General features: G+C 47.4%; 1 protein-coding gene across 9 annotated transcripts in view; it reads right to left on the bottom strand.

The window, feature by feature from the left end:
- Positions 1 to 17,486, bottom strand: part of MTMR3 (myotubularin related protein 3) — a 145,275-nt gene that overhangs the window by 26,963 nt on the left and 100,826 nt on the right. For all 9 annotated transcript variants that reach the window (XR_010920227.1, XM_067550225.1, XM_067550228.1 and 6 more), the window contains 2 exons: positions 7,417 to 7,622; positions 7,063 to 7,194 (listed from right to left, as the gene is read on the bottom strand). Coding sequence is in view for 8 of the 9 variants with exons in the window: in XM_067550225.1 (XP_067406326.1) it covers positions 7,063 to 7,194; positions 7,417 to 7,622 (338 nt within the window). In the remaining variant the exon portion in view is untranslated. The remainder of the gene's footprint in view (positions 1 to 7,062; positions 7,195 to 7,416; positions 7,623 to 17,486) is intronic.

The raw sequence follows: 17,486 nt of genomic DNA on the forward strand, positions 1-17,486 counted from the left end.
TCCTAAGTGCAGGACTCTGCACTTGTCTTTGTTGAACCTCATCAGATTTCTTTTGGCCCAATCCTCCAGTTTGTTTAGGTCACTCTGTATCTCAACCCTACCTTCCAGGGTATCTACCACTCCCCCTAGCTTAGTGTCATCTGAAAACTTGCTGAGGGTGCGATCTACCCCATCCTCCAGATCATTAATGAAGATGTTGAACAAAACCGGCTCCAGGACCGACCCCTGGGGCACTCCGCTTGTGACCAGCTGCCTGCTAGACATGGAGCCATTGATCACTGCTCGTTGAGCCCTATGCTCTAGCCAGTTCTCTATCCATTTTATAGTCCATTCATCCAACCCATACTTCTTTAACTTGCTGATAAGAATACTGTGAGAGACCGTATCAAAAGCTTTGCTAAAGTCAAGGTACATCACATCCACCGCCTTCCCCACATCATGAGTCATGAATCATGACTTCCTTTATAGTTTTGGAAAGCTATATGGACATTTATGGCCCTCTCTCACCACTGGCAGCTATGCCCCAAAGTGCAGCTATTTTGGTCGAAGACCTCAGAAGGCCATCTTAGATATTACTGAAAATAGCTTTGCCCTTCTTCCTACCTATAATTTTCCTATTTGGTATTCTCCCATATTCTCCAATGATGTATTCCGCTGTTAACTGTCACCAAAAAGCTTCTTGCTCATACTGCCCACAATTCACAAACGGTGACAAAGAATCTGGAATGTAATAATCTTTGGTAAACTTCACAAATGTATGATAAAAAAGTTAACTTTTCGGAACTTTTGTTCTTCGAGATGTGTTGTTTATGTCCATTCCATGCTAGGTGTGTGCATGCCATGTGCACAGGTGCTGGAGATTTTTCCCTCATTTGTATCCATAGGACCAGCCCTAGCACTCCCTGGAGCTGTGCATGTATGAAACAGTAAAGCGGTGCTGCAAGCTCCGTGCCCCCTCAGTTCCTTCTTGCCAGTAACTCCAACAGAGAGATAGGAAGGGTGGGTCATGGAATGGACATGAGCAACACATCTCGAAGAACAACTGTTATGAAAGGTCAGTAACCATTTTTTCTTCTTCAAGTGCTTGCTCATGTCCATTTCATGCTAGGTGACTCACAAGCAGTACCCCTGGAGGTGGGTTCGGAGTTCATGGATGTGCTGACTGCAACACTCCTTTCCCAAAACTAGGATTGTCACGGGCCTGCTGGGTGATTGCATAGTGGGATGCGAAGGTATGAACCGACAACCATGTTGTGGCTCTGCAGATGTCCTGGATCAGTACTTGCATGAGGAATGCTGCTGACGAAGCCTGGACTCTCGTGGAATGAGTGGTCGCAATGGCTGGAGGAGGAACCTTCACCTGCTCGTAGCAAGTTCAGATACAGCCAGTTATTCAGAACAAGACTCTTTGGGATGACATAGGTAGCCCTCTCCTCCTTTCTGTTACTGATACAAAGAATTGTATGGACTTGCTGAAGGGCTTGGTCCTCTCAATGTAGAAGGTGAGGGCCCACCTAACATCCAATGTATAGAGCCAACATTCTTCGGCAGTCTTGTGAGGTACCGGAATAAAGACAGGAAGAAAAATGTTCTGGCTGTGGGATTGCACCATCACCTTTAGTAGGAAGGCCGAATGGGGGCACAGCTGGACCTTGTCCTTGAAGAACACCATATAAAGGGGTTCTGGCATCAGGGCTTTGATCTCGGAGACCCTTCTGGCCGAGGTGATCGCCACCAGGAAGGTGACCTTCCAAGAGAGAAGCAATACGGGACAAGATGCTAATGGTCTGAAGGGGGGCCCTGTAAACTCAACAGGACCAGGTGCAAGTCCCATGGGGGAATCGGGTCACAAACCTGAGGGTAGAGTCTTACCAGGCCCTTGAGAAACCTGTGGGTCATCTTGTGGGAGAACACTGATCTGCCCTGCACAGGAGGGTGGAAGGCTGAGATGGCTGCTAAGCGAACCGTAATACATGAAAGAGCCAAACTTTGTTGTTTCAGATGGAGCAGATAGTTCAGGATAAACTGTGGAGAAGATCGGGATGGAGAGATTCCATCCAGAGACCCAACAAGTGAAACATTTCCATTTGGCCACGTAAGTAGCCCTAGTGGAAGGCTTTCTGCCACCAAGCAAGACTTGCCAGACCTGTTCCGAGCAGGCCTGCTCTTTAGGGTTCAGCCACACAGAAACCATGCCATTAGGTGCAAGGAGGTTCAATTCGGGTGAAGCAACTGGCCGCAGTCTTGTGAAATCAAGTCTGGCCAGGGTAGGAGTGTGACTGGGGCTGCCACTGAGGTCCAGAAGCATACCAAACCCTGCTGGTGTGGCCACACCGGAGCTATTAGTATAACCTTTGCCTTGTCCTATCTGACCTTTAGGAGGATCTTGTGAACCAAGAGGATTGTGGGGAAGCTTATAGTAGGCAGTCTGTCCATGAGATCAGGAAGACATCTGAGAGGGACAACCTGCTGTACCCACGCAGTGAACAGAACTGATGGCATTTCCTGTTCTGGTGATGAACAGGTCCACTGGGAAGGCCCCCACTTCTGGAAGATGACACTGACGACTTCTGGGTGAAGAGACCACTTGTGGTGAGAGGAAAAGGATCTGCTGAGGCAATCTGCCAGCACATTTCAGGCTCCAGGGAGATGTGATGCCTCAAGATGGACAGCGTGCTTCATGCAGAAGTCCCAGTCAGACTGACTCCTAGCACAGGGCTGAAGGTCAAGCCCCTCCCTGCTTCTTGATGTAAAACATTGACACAGTGTTGTCCATCAAGACGAGCACACCTTGCCTGAAATCTGGGGAAGGAAGGCCCAGCAAGCCAAGCGTACTGCCTTGAATTCCCTGACATTTATATGCAGGGACAGTTCTTCTCAGGACCAGAAGTCCTGAGTTCTAAGACTGTCGAGGTGGGCTCCCCACTCCAGGTCTGACATGTATGAAACTAAGGTTACCAATGGATGTGGGGATGGCAAAGGGTAACCCTTTCATTACAGAACCTGGGTCTCTCCATGAAGTTAGCAAAGCAAGGACTGGCGGCAGAACTGTGAGTACTGAGTCAAAGTGGTATCTGCTCAGGGAATAAACTGACACCAGCCACATCTGTAGGGGTCTGATGCATAGCCTTGCATACTGCACCACATAGGTACATGTCACCATGTGACCCAACAGCTTGAGGCAAACCCGAGCAGTCATTAGCAGGTCGGTTGTAACCTTGGAGAGTAGGTCTGACATAGCTCAGAATCTAGCCTCCGGTAAGTAGGCCGTGGTCTGGATCGAGTCAAGACTGCCCTGATTAACGCTATTCTCTGAACTGGGACCAGAGTTGACTTTTGCTCATTTATCAACAGGCCCAGTGCTTGGAAGCTGATTCACTCCGTACCAATGCTGTGCTGGACCTGAGCCTGCGAGCAGCCTTTGATCAGTCTGTCGTAAAGGCACTGAGACACTTGCACGCCCTGACGTCTGAGGAGGGCTGCTACCGCCTCCATACACTTCCTGAAGACTGTGGGACTCCCGATAGGTCGAAGGGAAGCGCAGTGAACTGGTAGTGGCATTGACCCACTCCGAACCTGGGGGAATCTCCTGTACCATGGAAGATGGAGATGTGGCAATAGGTGTCCTTTAAATCAAGGATGGCGTTACCAGTCTCCTGGATTCAGTTAGGGAATGATAGAGGCCTCAGTTTCTTGACATATTTACTGGTGTCCAAGATGAGCCGAAGGTCCCGTCTGGCTTTCAGGCTTAGGAAATACTGGGAGTAAAACCCTTTCCCTCTCAAGTCTTGAGAAACCTCCTCTACTGCCCTTATACATAGGAGTGCCTGCACCTCCTGAACAAGAAGCTGCTCGTGAGAAGGGTCCCTGAAGAGGGATGGGAATGCGGGGATTGGAGGGAGAGGTGGATGAAAACTGGAGAGTGTAACTGACTGCTATAGCTGAGTACCCAACCATCTGAAATAACTACGCTGGGCTGATGGGTGTGACGGGAGGTCCAAAAACAAAAAGGAAAGATAGATCTGGAGTTGGGACTGGTATGCCATCCTTGGGCATACCTTCAAAAGGCCTGCCTACCCCTCCTCCCTGGTGGTATCTATGTGAGCCTGATTAGGAGACTGAAGGCAGAAGGCACGGGCTGACATCATTTATAACCCTTTTCCTTTCTTTTATAGGGCTTCTGTCTGGGAGGCGCTGGGAACCTGGAAGACTGGTGGGGCCTAAAATGCTTCCTGGAGGCTGGGATGTGTATAAAGGCCCAGGGAGCACAGCATAGCCCTCAAGTCTTTGAGGCCCTGAAACTTGGAGTATATCTGTTCGGAGAACAGGGAGGTCCCCTCGAAGGGGAGGTACTGGACTGACTGCTGCACTTCATGAGAGAGTCCTGATGACTGGAGCCATGAACAGCGCCTCGTGCCCACTGACACTACAGTCCTGGTTGGCATGGTCAGTCACATCCAGATCTGCCTGGAGCAAAGTCCTGGCCACTACCTTGCCTTTTCCAGGATGGCCATGAACTCCTGCCTTGACACCTGTAGCAGGGAGTCCTTAAATTTGGCCATTGAGTCTCAGGTTAAAATTGTACCTCCCCAGCACAGCCTGCTGGTTAGAGATATGTAACTGGAGACTGCCTGTCAAATCAAATCTTGCGTCTGAACAGGTGCAATCTCTTAGTCTCTTTATTTTTGGGGGTAGCACTTGACTGTCCCATCTGTCTTGCTTGTTTGCAGCCACCACCATCAAGAACCATGCGAAGGATGACAGTACAAGTATTCAAAGCCACTAACCAGTACATAATACTTCTTCTCTGACCTTTCTGAGCTGGGGGCAGAGACAAAGGGGTCTGCCATAGCACCCCAACAGGTCCCAACACCACCTCAATAACTGGCAGGGCCACTCTGGAGGGGGCCGCTGCAGCCAGGATATCAAGTAAACTGTGAGCAAACTCCTTCAGCTCCTCCGCTTCCAGCGCCAAGTTTGCGGTGACCTGTTTCAGGAGCTCTTGGAGGGCTCTGAAGCCATCCAGCAGGAGGGGGTTACTAGGGCCTGAGATCGCCTCATCTGTGGATGACGAGGAAGAGGGTCTGCCTCTTTTTCCTCTATCTGCACCATGTCCATTGGGGCCACTTCTGAAATCTTGGTACCGGGGGCAGTACTGTAGTCGGGGTCCAGTGCTGGATTGGACAAGGCAGCGGCACACCTCTTGGACACCACTGAATATCACTGGCGGGAAGGAAGCCCTGGTACCACTGCAGAGGCCAGTGGCCCAGTGCCAAAGTCCAGTGCATAGGCCGGGTACCAGTATGTCTTCAGTGGGGTGAAGGATTCCCCCTTCGAAGAGAATTCTTCCCTCAGAGACCATGGGGGCGCCATACCCACTTCCACTTCGAGGTGGTGCCGGTGAACCAATGACTGACAACAGATCAGAGACTGCTGCAATGGGGCCATGGAGGGTTTTCCTCTAGACTAGACTAGACAGTTCCGTGATGGAACTCACTGTTCCTTGATCCCTTCTATTCCCGGTTGCCCGCTGGCAGGAGGCTTTGAGAGGACAGGGAGGGGGGACCGTGAGGGACATCAGATCCTTTGCCACCTGGAAAGCCTCTGGAGTCGAAGGAGCATGCAGACGCAAGGTCCCACGACTGCTCCCGGAAGTCAGAGGAAGGTCCCATACCGAACTTGGTGCTGCTCTAGGCAGAGATGCTGGGGCCGATAGTGGCTCTGGGGAGGATGAGTGGCCCAGCATGGGTCGCACTACTCCAGCCACTCCATGCTTGGCCTTTGACACCAGAGAGCGCCCTCTCTCAGTGCGCTATTTCTTATGCTTCTTTCTCGGCACCGGAGCTGGAGAACGGTGGAGCTGAAGTGCTCAGTGCTGATTCAGCTCGGCTCCAAGGCTGATCTGAGGGTTGCCTCCATATGTAAAGCTCTAAGAGGAATGTCTTTATCTTTTTGCGTGCACAGTCTGAAGCCTCTGCAGATCTGGCACTTCTCTTTAATGTGAGTTTTCCTGAGGCACGTTAGATAGCTAGAGTGCAGGTCACTCACTGGCATGGGCGTGCTGCAAGAGATGCATGGCTGGAAGCCTGGGGACCGGGGCATGCCCAGCCCCTGGGGCAAAAGTTCCTTGACGACTGGGGCAACTATCCACACTATTACATACATTAACACTAGGAACTACATACACTAGCTACAATAATTATACAACATCTACAAAAGTCCAAACCACTGGGAAAGAAGTCTTGCAAGAGCAAGAAAGATTGTTCCAGGCAACTGTCATGGGCGGTAAGAAGGAATTGAGAGGACACGGAGCATGTGTCACTTCTTATACCAGCGCATACGCACGCGGTTCAAGGGAGCACTAGGGCCAGTCCTACAGATACTACTGAGGGAAAAATCTCTGGCAACTGCGCATGCGGAGCGCACACACCTAGCATGGAATGGACATGAACAAGCACTCAAAGCAGAAATAAGTATTTCAGTTATATTTGGATATGGGAGCTATTCCATAAATACTAAGAGTACTATGTCTCTACAAAGATTGCAAAAAAGTTTCCCCACATATAACAATCCTGCAACACTATTATCCACTATGATTTAGTTTTGGTTTTTTCCTCTTGTATTTTTATAGTTAATCTATACATTAATCTTTAGTGTGTTTTTATATTGCATTTAAATTTAAATATTTGATTCAGTGAAGAAAGACTATTCAATATACATAGTTCAGTGTTAATTGTATATTATTACTGATTTAGTCTTATGTTTTGGAGCACAGCATCAACGGTAACTAACTGTCCCTCTGAAGTAGGTACAGAATGCCTACACTGGGTTTTCATGCTCCAGCATAGCTATTTTGATACAAATCTTTCATGTAGATGCATTACACCAGTGTAAAAAGTTGTGACGTGCATCTATGTGACGCTAAGGGTTTGCAACATCAGTGTAACTACACCACACTGGTGCAAAACCCCTTGATGTAAACCAGCCCCATATCTCTTTAAATGTGTAAATGTCCCTTTGGCTATCTTCATATAAACTGATTTGAGAGCACACACGACTCACCTGGGCACTCACAGCCTCCGCCTTTGGCTCTGTTAGCCACAGCAGCTGCATAAGAACGTGCATCCAAGATCAAAAGCTTCTGAGGCTGGATAGACAAACTTTCTGCTCCCGAAGCATTAGAAATGGAGGAATCTAGGGAAAGGGCAACCAAACAGTAATTAAATAAATTCTGTTGACACTACCTGCAACAACTAGTCATACCGGAATCAGTGTGCATGAACTATACATAGGGGAAACATACACACTCTGTAAAGACACTGGCATCCCCACATATCTCTTATTCTATACACACAGGAGATCACACTCACATACAAAGCTCTAGCCATGTCAGAAATAAGGGGCTGGTACGCTCACCAAATTCCACATCGGAGAGGTCCCCTCCATTAGAAAAGTCTCGGGAACAGTTTCCATTAATTAATTTGCTGCTTTTGGATCTAGAGTCTGAGGCACAGGCTTTGGCCACTGACTGGACAAGGTGTTCATCATCTGCATTTCTCCAGCCCCACCAGCTGACCTCGGGCTGTCCACAACGGGAAATTACTGCCCCATTACTCTGGTGCCTACACAGGAAAGAGTAAGAACAACTAACTGTAGCCATCACATTAGTGCCCTAAATAAAGGAATCAGTAGAAACTAAAGCATATTGAACATCAGGAAATTAACTAGCTCACTGCAGGGTTTTAAATCATATCAGTGTTCTAGAGGCACCTATACCCTACAGATTTATATACAATACCAGGATGCTCCATAGAAAGGTATTCCACATTTGTAGGATATTTGAATCAATTGCTGTAATATGAAGAGATTAAATATGAAAATCAAACATAAGTCACACTTGGTGCCCAGGGATATGTCTACACTGCAGACAGACACCTGTAGCTGGCCTGTGACAGCTGACTCAGGCTCACAGGGCTCTGGTTAAGTGACTGTAACTACAGTGTAGATGTTCAGGCTCAGGTTGCAGTCCAAGTACTGGGAACCTTCCACCTAGCAGGGTCCTAGAGCTTGGGCTCCATCCCAAGCCCGGGGGCTGCAGGGGCCACCCACGGCAAGGAGCTCCAGGAATGCTACTCATCACAGCGGAGAGCTGTAGGAGCTGCCCGCAGCAGCTGGGAGCTCTGGAGAGACACCTTCCCCCCCACCCCCCCTCCGCCTGCCCGCAGCAGCAGGGAGCTCCAGGGATGCTGCTTGTAGCCTGCAGCAGCAGGGAGCTCTGGGAAACCTCCTCCTGCAGCAGGGAGTTCCGGGGACACCGCTCACAGTGGCAAGGAGCTTCAGGGGCTGCCCTCAGCAACTGGGAGCTCCATGGCAGCAGGGAACTGCAGAGATGCTGCCCATGGGGGCAAGGAGCTCCTGTGAACCCCCTGGCCACCTGCAGCACCTGGGAGCTTCAGGAGCCCTGGGCAGCGGCAGGGAGCTCCAGGGGTCCCCCGCTGCTGGCTGCAGCTCAGAGCTCCATGATACCCCTTTCCCCCGCCCATGGGGGCAGGGAACCACTGGCCCCCCCCAGCAGCTGACAGCTCTTGCCCCACGCCCCCTTCCCAGCTGAAGCAGAAAATGTCACGGAGGTCAGAGGAAGTCACGACATAATCTTATCCTTAGTTATAACAAACACCACAATGTCACTGCCAGACCAAGCCAGTAGGTGGCACTGACTGCTTCACGCTAAATGATTAAAGAAATCCTGACACCTGTTTAGGTTTCACATTTGCCATCCCCTAAAGTTATAATGTACTCTGGGAGAGGGGAGGACACACTGCACTTTAAATATATATTTGATAGCTTTTTCTCTCATTAGTTCAAATAAAATTCATATACTGAAAGGAAAATTCAGCAACCATTCCTAGAAGCAAAGAAGAGGCAACTGTAATGTAACAGGATTTACAACAGGTGCCACCCTTATGCAGAAAGAAAACACGTTTCCATTATAATCAGGGATCCTAGTTTTCTGTGATAAAAAACCCCAAATTCTCTGATAAAAACCATAAATATCTGTGTTTTTCCACAATTAAAATGAAATGCTGAACTTTAGTTTCCCTAGCTACAATATATACAGGTATCAGTTGAACACAATGTTTTATTGATATATTTACAATTTTTAAGCAAGTTCGAAGCCTACCAGTGCCATCAATCATTATAATAAAATAAAATTCATAGAAGGATCCAGTCACAGTGCATTGTTTCTTTACAGTTGTCGATGGCCTTGCTGTTCCAGCCTCGTTTTCGTTTCTTTTCATTCAGGTTATGTTTAGCGCTTTCCATGTGTTCTACAATTGTCTGCCTTTGAATGTGATCTACAGCCTTGCTGCATACAGAACAGCACAGCACATTACCATGAATGTGAAATTTGTCCTTGCCAAACTCAGTGACACGCTCTTCAGGAGTGATTTTTAGTTTTCGGCCTCTTTTCATAACTTTAATTATTCACATCTGGAGTCTGAAGTTAAATTTGAGATGCATTAAAACAAATGTCGATACACTGTTGAGTAACCTCTACGGGCCGGAAGCAATATATTGGAGTACATTTAGCTATGTAAATTTAAAGCGTATTCAAAAATCAATCACGAGAGGGGGAGAGCACACTGAAGTAGTACTTTCAGTAACATTTAGTTAATAGTTAATATATGTTTTTATTTTTTTCACAAAATGTAAAAACTAAAAAATTTTTGTAAAAATGAAAATTACACATTTTTCCAGGGCAAACAGATTACTAGGATCCGTGATTATAATGAACAGCCCCAGAGGACATTCCTCATAACATAAAATGCATTCAGCAAAAGAGAGCACTTCAGTCAGCCCGATAAATATTACTCTGCTTCTCAGCTTCTTACCATATTTTTAATAAAAAAAAAGAAACATTAAAAGTATTTTTCATGTTATGTGAAGAATCTAATTCTAACATTTAAGAGAGAAACTAATTTGTCTTCCTCTACATGCCCCCAGATTTCATCGTGATATACATATAGGAAAATTTTGCATGTGTCCGTCAACAGTCCTGATTTTATCTGTGACTGAGTTCTTGCCTCATTGTGTATCATCACTATTATTAAAGAACTTGTAAGCTGACACTGAGCTCATTAACAAATGTGAAACCCTAATACCATTGACCAGTTTGCACTGGTGTAACTGACTCTCATGTGCCTGGAAATTAGCAAACATTTCTACTGGTGATGTACAAAAAGGAATACAATCCAGCTCATGCCTGGCTACCTGTGTCAGCTGTCCATAGAAATAAAAAATAGCAAACAACTAGCTTTGTTACTGAAGTTTGACCGATTCACACAGGGAACACATCTGAACAAGATGATGCCATTTTTACACTCGGTTTTCAAAGAGCTGAACCATCCATAAGCAGAAAGAGAACAAAAATTATGTCATTCTAACTTCCAACTTTTTGGAGCCTGACCAACATGCAGCCCTCCAAGCAGGGACTCAATGATAGTCACTCATTAAGTGCCCATAAAATACACTTGTAGAGTTGAGTAACATGCAGCACATATGTGCATACTATTCATCTTTCTCCTTATGTCAGAACTACCTCTTTGCGTACAATAATGAATCCATTAGGTGCCTTCTCATAACAGCAAGGAAAAGCACTAATAAGGGGCTAGTGCAGCTTACTGCAGACTGCTTAAATAACTGATATGAGAACAGCCTAAGGAATCATTACTGCAATCCACTATCCACATAATTTAGCAAGTACAGGATCTGTCCAATTTCTAAGTACCTCTGTTTCCTGCAATAGTAAAATCATGCTGCTTGTATGGGTAGTGAGCTCTGAGAATGTGAAAGGGACAAAAGACTATTCTTCAGTATCTCTCCCTTGCACATAGGTTCCCAAAGTTTTAGGAGAATGAGTATGTGTGGAGGGGGATGAAAGCCTTTAAACCAGTGGTTTTCGACCTTTTTTCATTTGCCGACCCCTAAAAAATTTCAAATGTAGGTGCGGACCCATCTGGAAATCTCAGACATGGTTTGTGGACTCCAGATTGAAAACCACTGTCCTCTGGTAATGACAACCTTTAGCGGACCCTTAGACATAGTTGTGGACCCCCAGGGGTCTGCAGACCCCCAGTTGAAAACCACTGCTTTAGACTGTTGGAGATATTTTATGACCAATCTCTTAGGCAATCTCATTGCCTTCAAGTCAGACTTAAAGATCCCCCCCCCATTTGGTTTTCCATTATCAAAAGTAATGATGATTAAAATCCTTCTAATTACTGATCCCAAATATTCCCTTATACCGTAGGATTGTGTGTGTGGAGAGGGTGAATGGACACACAACTACAAATGATTCCTTTTCTTTTCTTGTAAGGCACTTAAATGAGGAGGCCAGATTTCCCAAGTGCTCAGCACCCAGCAGCTCCCATTGTTCTCAAGTGCTGAGAACTTTTAGAAACCTAGATACTTACTGAAGTGCATTAATGGAAGCTGTTGGGTGCTGAGTTCCTTTGAAAATCTAGCCCTCAACATACATTGCACAATTTGCTTCCTTGGGGGTCAGAAAATCAATAAAAGATCAGTGTCAGAGGAGCCAAACAGCTTGCATTTTGGGAGCAAATACGAGTTTAAAGCAGGTGTCTTCAAACTGTGGGAGGAATGTTAGGGAGGATGCGGAAGGGCCAGGGCCAGCCCCCATGGGGGGGGGGGGGCGGGCAGGAGGGAGCACCATCCCTCCCCGCTCTGCTCCAGCCCCACCTCCCAACTGTGGCTCCAGCCTTGGCTCCCAGCCCCACTCCGTGGCCAGTTTCCTGGCTTGCTGCCCAACCACTGTTGCCTGCTCAGTCCCTGGCTGTTGTTCCACACTCGGCCATCAGCTGCCATGGTCCCGCTCCCAGCCGCAGCCCCGACCATGGGCCCACTCAGCCCTAACTGGGAGAGGCGAGGGGGCATGGACAGGGGTAAGAAGATGTAACCTAAAAAGTTTGGGGACCACTGTCCTAAGTGAAATGAGCATGCTTCTTCGGCACACCTCTGGAATGTTTCCTAGAGAGCCTGATGAAGAGATGGGGCTTCCTACTGTGGGAGACTTACGTGAAAGGCACAATCTAGCCCAAAATGTATTCTGGGTACAAGCCTGTACACAAAACCATGACAAAGTAGATCTACCACATATTATTTAGGGACTTTTCATCCTAATCATCAAACGAGTAAGATATTAAAAGTTAGTCTACGCTATAAAGGAGATATATATATTTACTTAAAAAATATAAGTAAATCCTTGTAAATGCAGATAGGCCACATGAAAATTTCTGTATGCTTTGCTTATCTGTAAATGTAGCTGTCTGTATGAGAAGCAGCTGTTTAGCCTCCCTCTATTCAGGATGAATGGATGACTGGACAGATTTAATGGATTTAGCAGTATTCATTCTCTCTCTAATCCCTTTGTCATCTGATTTTCTGCTCCAGAATATTTGAAAAAAACAGATCATGCAAAATTGTAATTACTGCAATAGATGTCATGAGTAATTGTCAAGAGAGGCAATTTCATGATGGGGAACAGCGATTCAATGATAAGGAAGAGACCAACTGATTTTTTTTTTTTAAATGTTTAAAATATGTAAAAGTTGCGAGTGTTTGTATTGTTATTCTCTTTTATGTTTCTAGACTGAGGGCAAGACTGTCTAGAATATGGCCACACAAGGAACTTTTAGCTATCTAAAACCCAAAAAGGATACATACAGGAAATGGAAGGAGGGGCATGTCACCAAGGAAGTATATATGGGAATAGCACAAAATCAGAAAAGCCAAGGCAAAGAATGAGTTAAAGCTGGCAAGATATGTTAGAGACAACAGGAAGGGTTTCTTCAAACATGTCAGACAAAACAAAAATATCAAGGACAGCATGGGTCTTCTCCTCAATGGAGAAGGCAGAACTGCTCAATGATTACTTTGCGCTTCAGTCTTCTCACAAAAAATAACGTGATCAGACAACAAGCAAAGTTATCATAGACAATAAAGGAGAATGGATGTAGATGAATTCAAATCAGTGGGGTTGGATGCTATTCCCCAAGGGTGCTGAAGGAATTAGCTGAAGAAATCTCAGAGCCCCTGGCAATATTATTTACAAACTCACGGATGACAGGAGAGGTCCCAGAAGACTGGAGAAGGGCTAACATACTGTCCATCTTTAAAAAGGGGAAAAAGGAGGAGCCAGGGAACTACAGACCAGTCAGCATGACTTTGATACTTGGGAAGCTACTAGAATAATGTATAAAATGTTCAATTTCAAGTACCTGGAGGATGAAGGGATAATCACAAGCAGCCAGCATGGATTTACCAAGAACAAATCATGCCAAACCAGTTTGATTTTCTTCTTTGCCAGGGTAACTGATCTGGTGGATGGAGGAATGCAGTGGATATAATAGACCTGGACTTCAGCAAGGCTTTTGACACTGTCCCACAGGACGATCTGGTAAGTAAGCTAGAGAAATGTGGGCTCAACAGAACTACCATTAAGCGGATACATAACTGGTCAAAGAATCACAAAGAATAACTATTAATGGAATGGAGGGAGGTTTCAAGTGGGGTTCCACATGGATCTGTTCTGGGTCCGGTGTTGTTTATCATCTTTATTAATGACTCGGATGTAGCTTTAGAGAGCACACTGATCAAATCTGCAGATGACACAAAACTGGGGGGAGGAGGGAGGTAGGGAGGCTTGCCAATTCTTTGGCGGACAGAACTAAAATTCAGAAGGATCTAGATAAATTGGAGAACTGGGCTATAGACAACAAAATTTGTCTATTTTGTTGAATTCAACTAAGACAAATGTAATTCAATTAAGACAAATATAAGGTGCTACACCAGAGGTCGGCAAACTGTGGTACATGTGCCAAAGATTTTGAGTGGCATACTGAGCCGTTCATGGTCCCAACCAGCACAGCGCCGTGCTACAGCTACTCCCCCCATCCAGCCCCGCCCTTCTCCCACGTGGGCCCAGCGGTGTCTTGGCCAGAACCATGCTGCTCCCGGGTCCCGGCGCAAAGCGGGCAGGGAGAGAGCAACCACTACGTGGCACTGCTTGGAGCCAGGAGAGGCTCCTGGCCATTGCCAGTGGTGTGCTGACCCAGTGCCTCAGCCATCTGTCCTCCCAGCCCCCCCACGCTGGGTGCATCTAAGCAACCTCAGGCAGCATTCCGACCCCTTACTCCTGCTCCCTGCGGGAGGGCTGCCAGGGATGTCAGCGGGGGGCGGCTCCTCAGAGGAGGACCTGACCGACGCCCCACCCAGCCCTGCAGCAGGGGGAAGGGGCAAAAGGGGAGAACAGGAAATGGGCCTGCAGACGTCCCTGCCACCACTAGAGGGGAGTGCAAATACAAACAGTGATCCTCGGGCGCCAGCACGTGGGAGAGGGGTGTGGGGAAGACTTGGCATGCCCCTACCCAAAGGTTGATGACCTCTGTGCTACACTTAGGGAATAAAAACCAAATGCACAAATACAGAATGGGGAGAACTGGCTTGGCAGCAGCACTGCTGAGAAGGATCTGGGAGTTGTAATGGATCACAACCTCAATGCGATGCTGTTGCAAAAAGAAAAGGCATTGCAATTTTAGGTTGCATTAACAGAGGCATAGCGTACAAGTCACAGGAGGTGATAGTACTACTCTACTCGGCGCTGATTAGGCCTCACCTGGAGTACTGTGTCCAATTTTGGTCACCAACGTATAGAAAGAATGTAGAGAAACGAAAGGCTACAGAGACGAGCGACAAAGATGATCAAAGGGATGGAATGCAAGCCATATGAGCAAAGGCTGAAGAAACTAGGTATGTTTCGTTTGGAAAAGAGGAGATTAAGGACCACCATCATGTCCCCTGTAAATACTTGAAAGGCTGTCATAAAAACGATGGCAAAAAGTTGTTTTCTCTTGCCACAGAGGGCAGGACAAGAGGCAAACTACAGCATAGCAGATTTAGATTAAATCTCAGGAGAAACTTCCTAACTGTAAGAACAAAAGGAAAAGGAAAAAACGGTTACTAACCCTCCGTAACTGTTGTTCTTCAAGACGTGATGCTCATGTCCATTCCAAGCAGGTGCACAGTCCTCCAGAAAGTTTTCCCCCAGAGTATCCATAGGGTCAGCTGTGGAGCCCCCTGGAGTCGCGCCTCCATGGTGCTCTATATAGGGCTCCACCGACCCTCCCCTCCTCAGTTTCTTCTTGCCGGACAGTTCTGACAGTGGGGTAGGTAGGAGGGTTTTGGAATGGACATGAGCAACATATCTCAAAGACCAACAGTTACGGAAGGTTAGTAACTGTTTTTTTCCTCTTCGAGTGCTTGCTCATGTCAATTCTGATTCCAAATAGGTGACTCCCAAGCCGTACCACAGGAGGAGGGGTCGGAACTCAGACTCCTGTAGAGTGCAGCACTGCTCTTCTGAAAGCGGCATCATTCCTAACCTGCTGAGTGACAGAATAGTGTGTTGTGAAGGTGTGAATCAAGGACCATGTTGCCATCTTGCAAATGTCCTGAATCGGCACCTGCGCCAGGAATGCTGCAGAAGACGCTTGGGCCCTGGTGGAATGGGCAGTTATTGCTGGTGCTGGCACTTTCGCCAGGTCATAACACTACCTGATACACGAAATGATCCAAGATGAGATGTGTTGAGACGAAACTGGTTTCCCCTTCATTCTATCAGCTACTGCTACAAACAGCTGAGACGTCTTCCTGAAAGGCTTGGTCCTTTCAATGTAGAAGGCTAGAGCCCTTCTGACATCAAGAGAGTGCAACTTAAGCTCCCTATTATTAGCCTGCGGCTTTGGGAAGAAAACCAGGAGGAAAATGTCCTGATTAGCATGGAAATGAGAGATCACCTTTGGCAGAAAAGCTGGATGAGGGCAAAGCTGGACCTTATCCTTGAAGAAAACCATTTAGGAAGGTTCCAAAGTCAGCGCTCTGAGCTCAGATACCCATCTGGCTGATGATATGGCTACCAGAAAAGTAGAGGAGCGAACAAGACGCAAAAGGCTCAAACGGGGGGGCCCATTAGCCTCGAGAGGACAAGGCTGAAGTCCCATTGGATCACTGGCGATCATGTTGGCAGGTACAGTCTGTCCAACCCTTTCAAGAACCGTTTAACCATAGTGTTAGTGAAAACCGAGCCACCCGCCTCCCCATGGTGGAATGATGAAATGGCTGGCAAATGGACCTTAACCGACGACCCCAATAAATCCTGCTGCTTCAGGTGGAGCAAATAGTCCAACATCATCGGAATTGGCACTTTCAAAGGCGGGATACTCTTTGCTGCTGCCCACATGAAAAACCGCTTACACTTTGATAGATACGTAGCCCATGTCAAGGGTTTCCTACTACTAAGAACCTCCCTGACTTGTTCTGAACACACTAGTTCCCTCAGGTTCAACCACGGAGATTCCACACTGTGAGATGCAGTGCCTCAAGGTTAGGGTGACTCAGCATGCCCTTGTCCTAGGTGAGCAGGTCCAGGAGAAGAGGCAGAGTGATTGGCATTTCCACCGCAAGATCTAGCAGGGTCGTAAACCAGTGCTGACGGGACAAAGCCGGGGCTATTAGAATTACTGCGGCCCTGTCCTGCCGGATCTTCACCAATACCCTGTGGATAAGAGGAGTTGGTGGGAAGGTGTAGAACAGCTGGTCTGTCCATGGGATGAGAAATGCATCTGGAAGGGACCCAGGCTGTGCTTCTGAAAAGAGCAAAAGGTCCTGCACTTCTTGTTGAGCTCTGTGGCGAACAGGTCCGCCTAGGGAACGCCCCACCTCTGGAAGACATTGGCCAACACATCCGATTGAATCAACCACTCACGAGTGAGGGAAGACCTGCTGAGGTTGTCTGCCAATGCGTTTTGGCACCCCGGAAGGTATGACACCACAAGGTGAATCGACCGAGCGATGCAGAATTCCCACAGACTGAGGACTTCTTAGCACGGGGAAAGGAGCGAGCTCCACCCTGTTTGTTTATATAAAACATCGCCGCCACATTGTTCGTCAGAACCAATATCACCTTGCCCATTAGATAGTCCTGAAAAGCTTGGCATGCCAGACGTACCGCTCTTAGCTCCCTCACATTGATGTGTAGCGGCAGGTCTGACTGGGTCCATAGGTCCTGTGTCTTGAGATCAACCAGGTGTGCCGCCCACCCCATGTCTGATGCAACTGTGACCAGACACAAAGACGGTAGGGGTGACAGGAAAGGGAGTTCGGCACATACCTGTTGGTGCTCGCACCACCAGTCCAGAGAAACTATTACTTTGGGGGGGCAGAGACACTATCTTGTCTATGGCATCATGGACTGGGAGTGGGAAGGAGGCAGGGAAGAAAACTGGAGCGAGTATCCCAATTTTACCGTGCTGCACCGCAGCCTTGAGCTTATCCATTGACGCCCAGGAGTTGTAGGCATACCTACTTAGGATTGCCTGTTGATTCGTGATCCTAAGTTGGAACCCCCC

The sequence above is a fragment of the Emydura macquarii genome, unplaced genomic scaffold (assembly GCF_026122565.2).
Source record: "Emydura macquarii macquarii isolate MOO-44397 ecotype Brisbane River unplaced genomic scaffold, CSIRO-AGI_Emac_v2 contig_1254, whole genome shotgun sequence".
In the NCBI taxonomy this organism is placed as follows: Eukaryota; Metazoa; Chordata; order Testudines; family Chelidae; genus Emydura; species Emydura macquarii.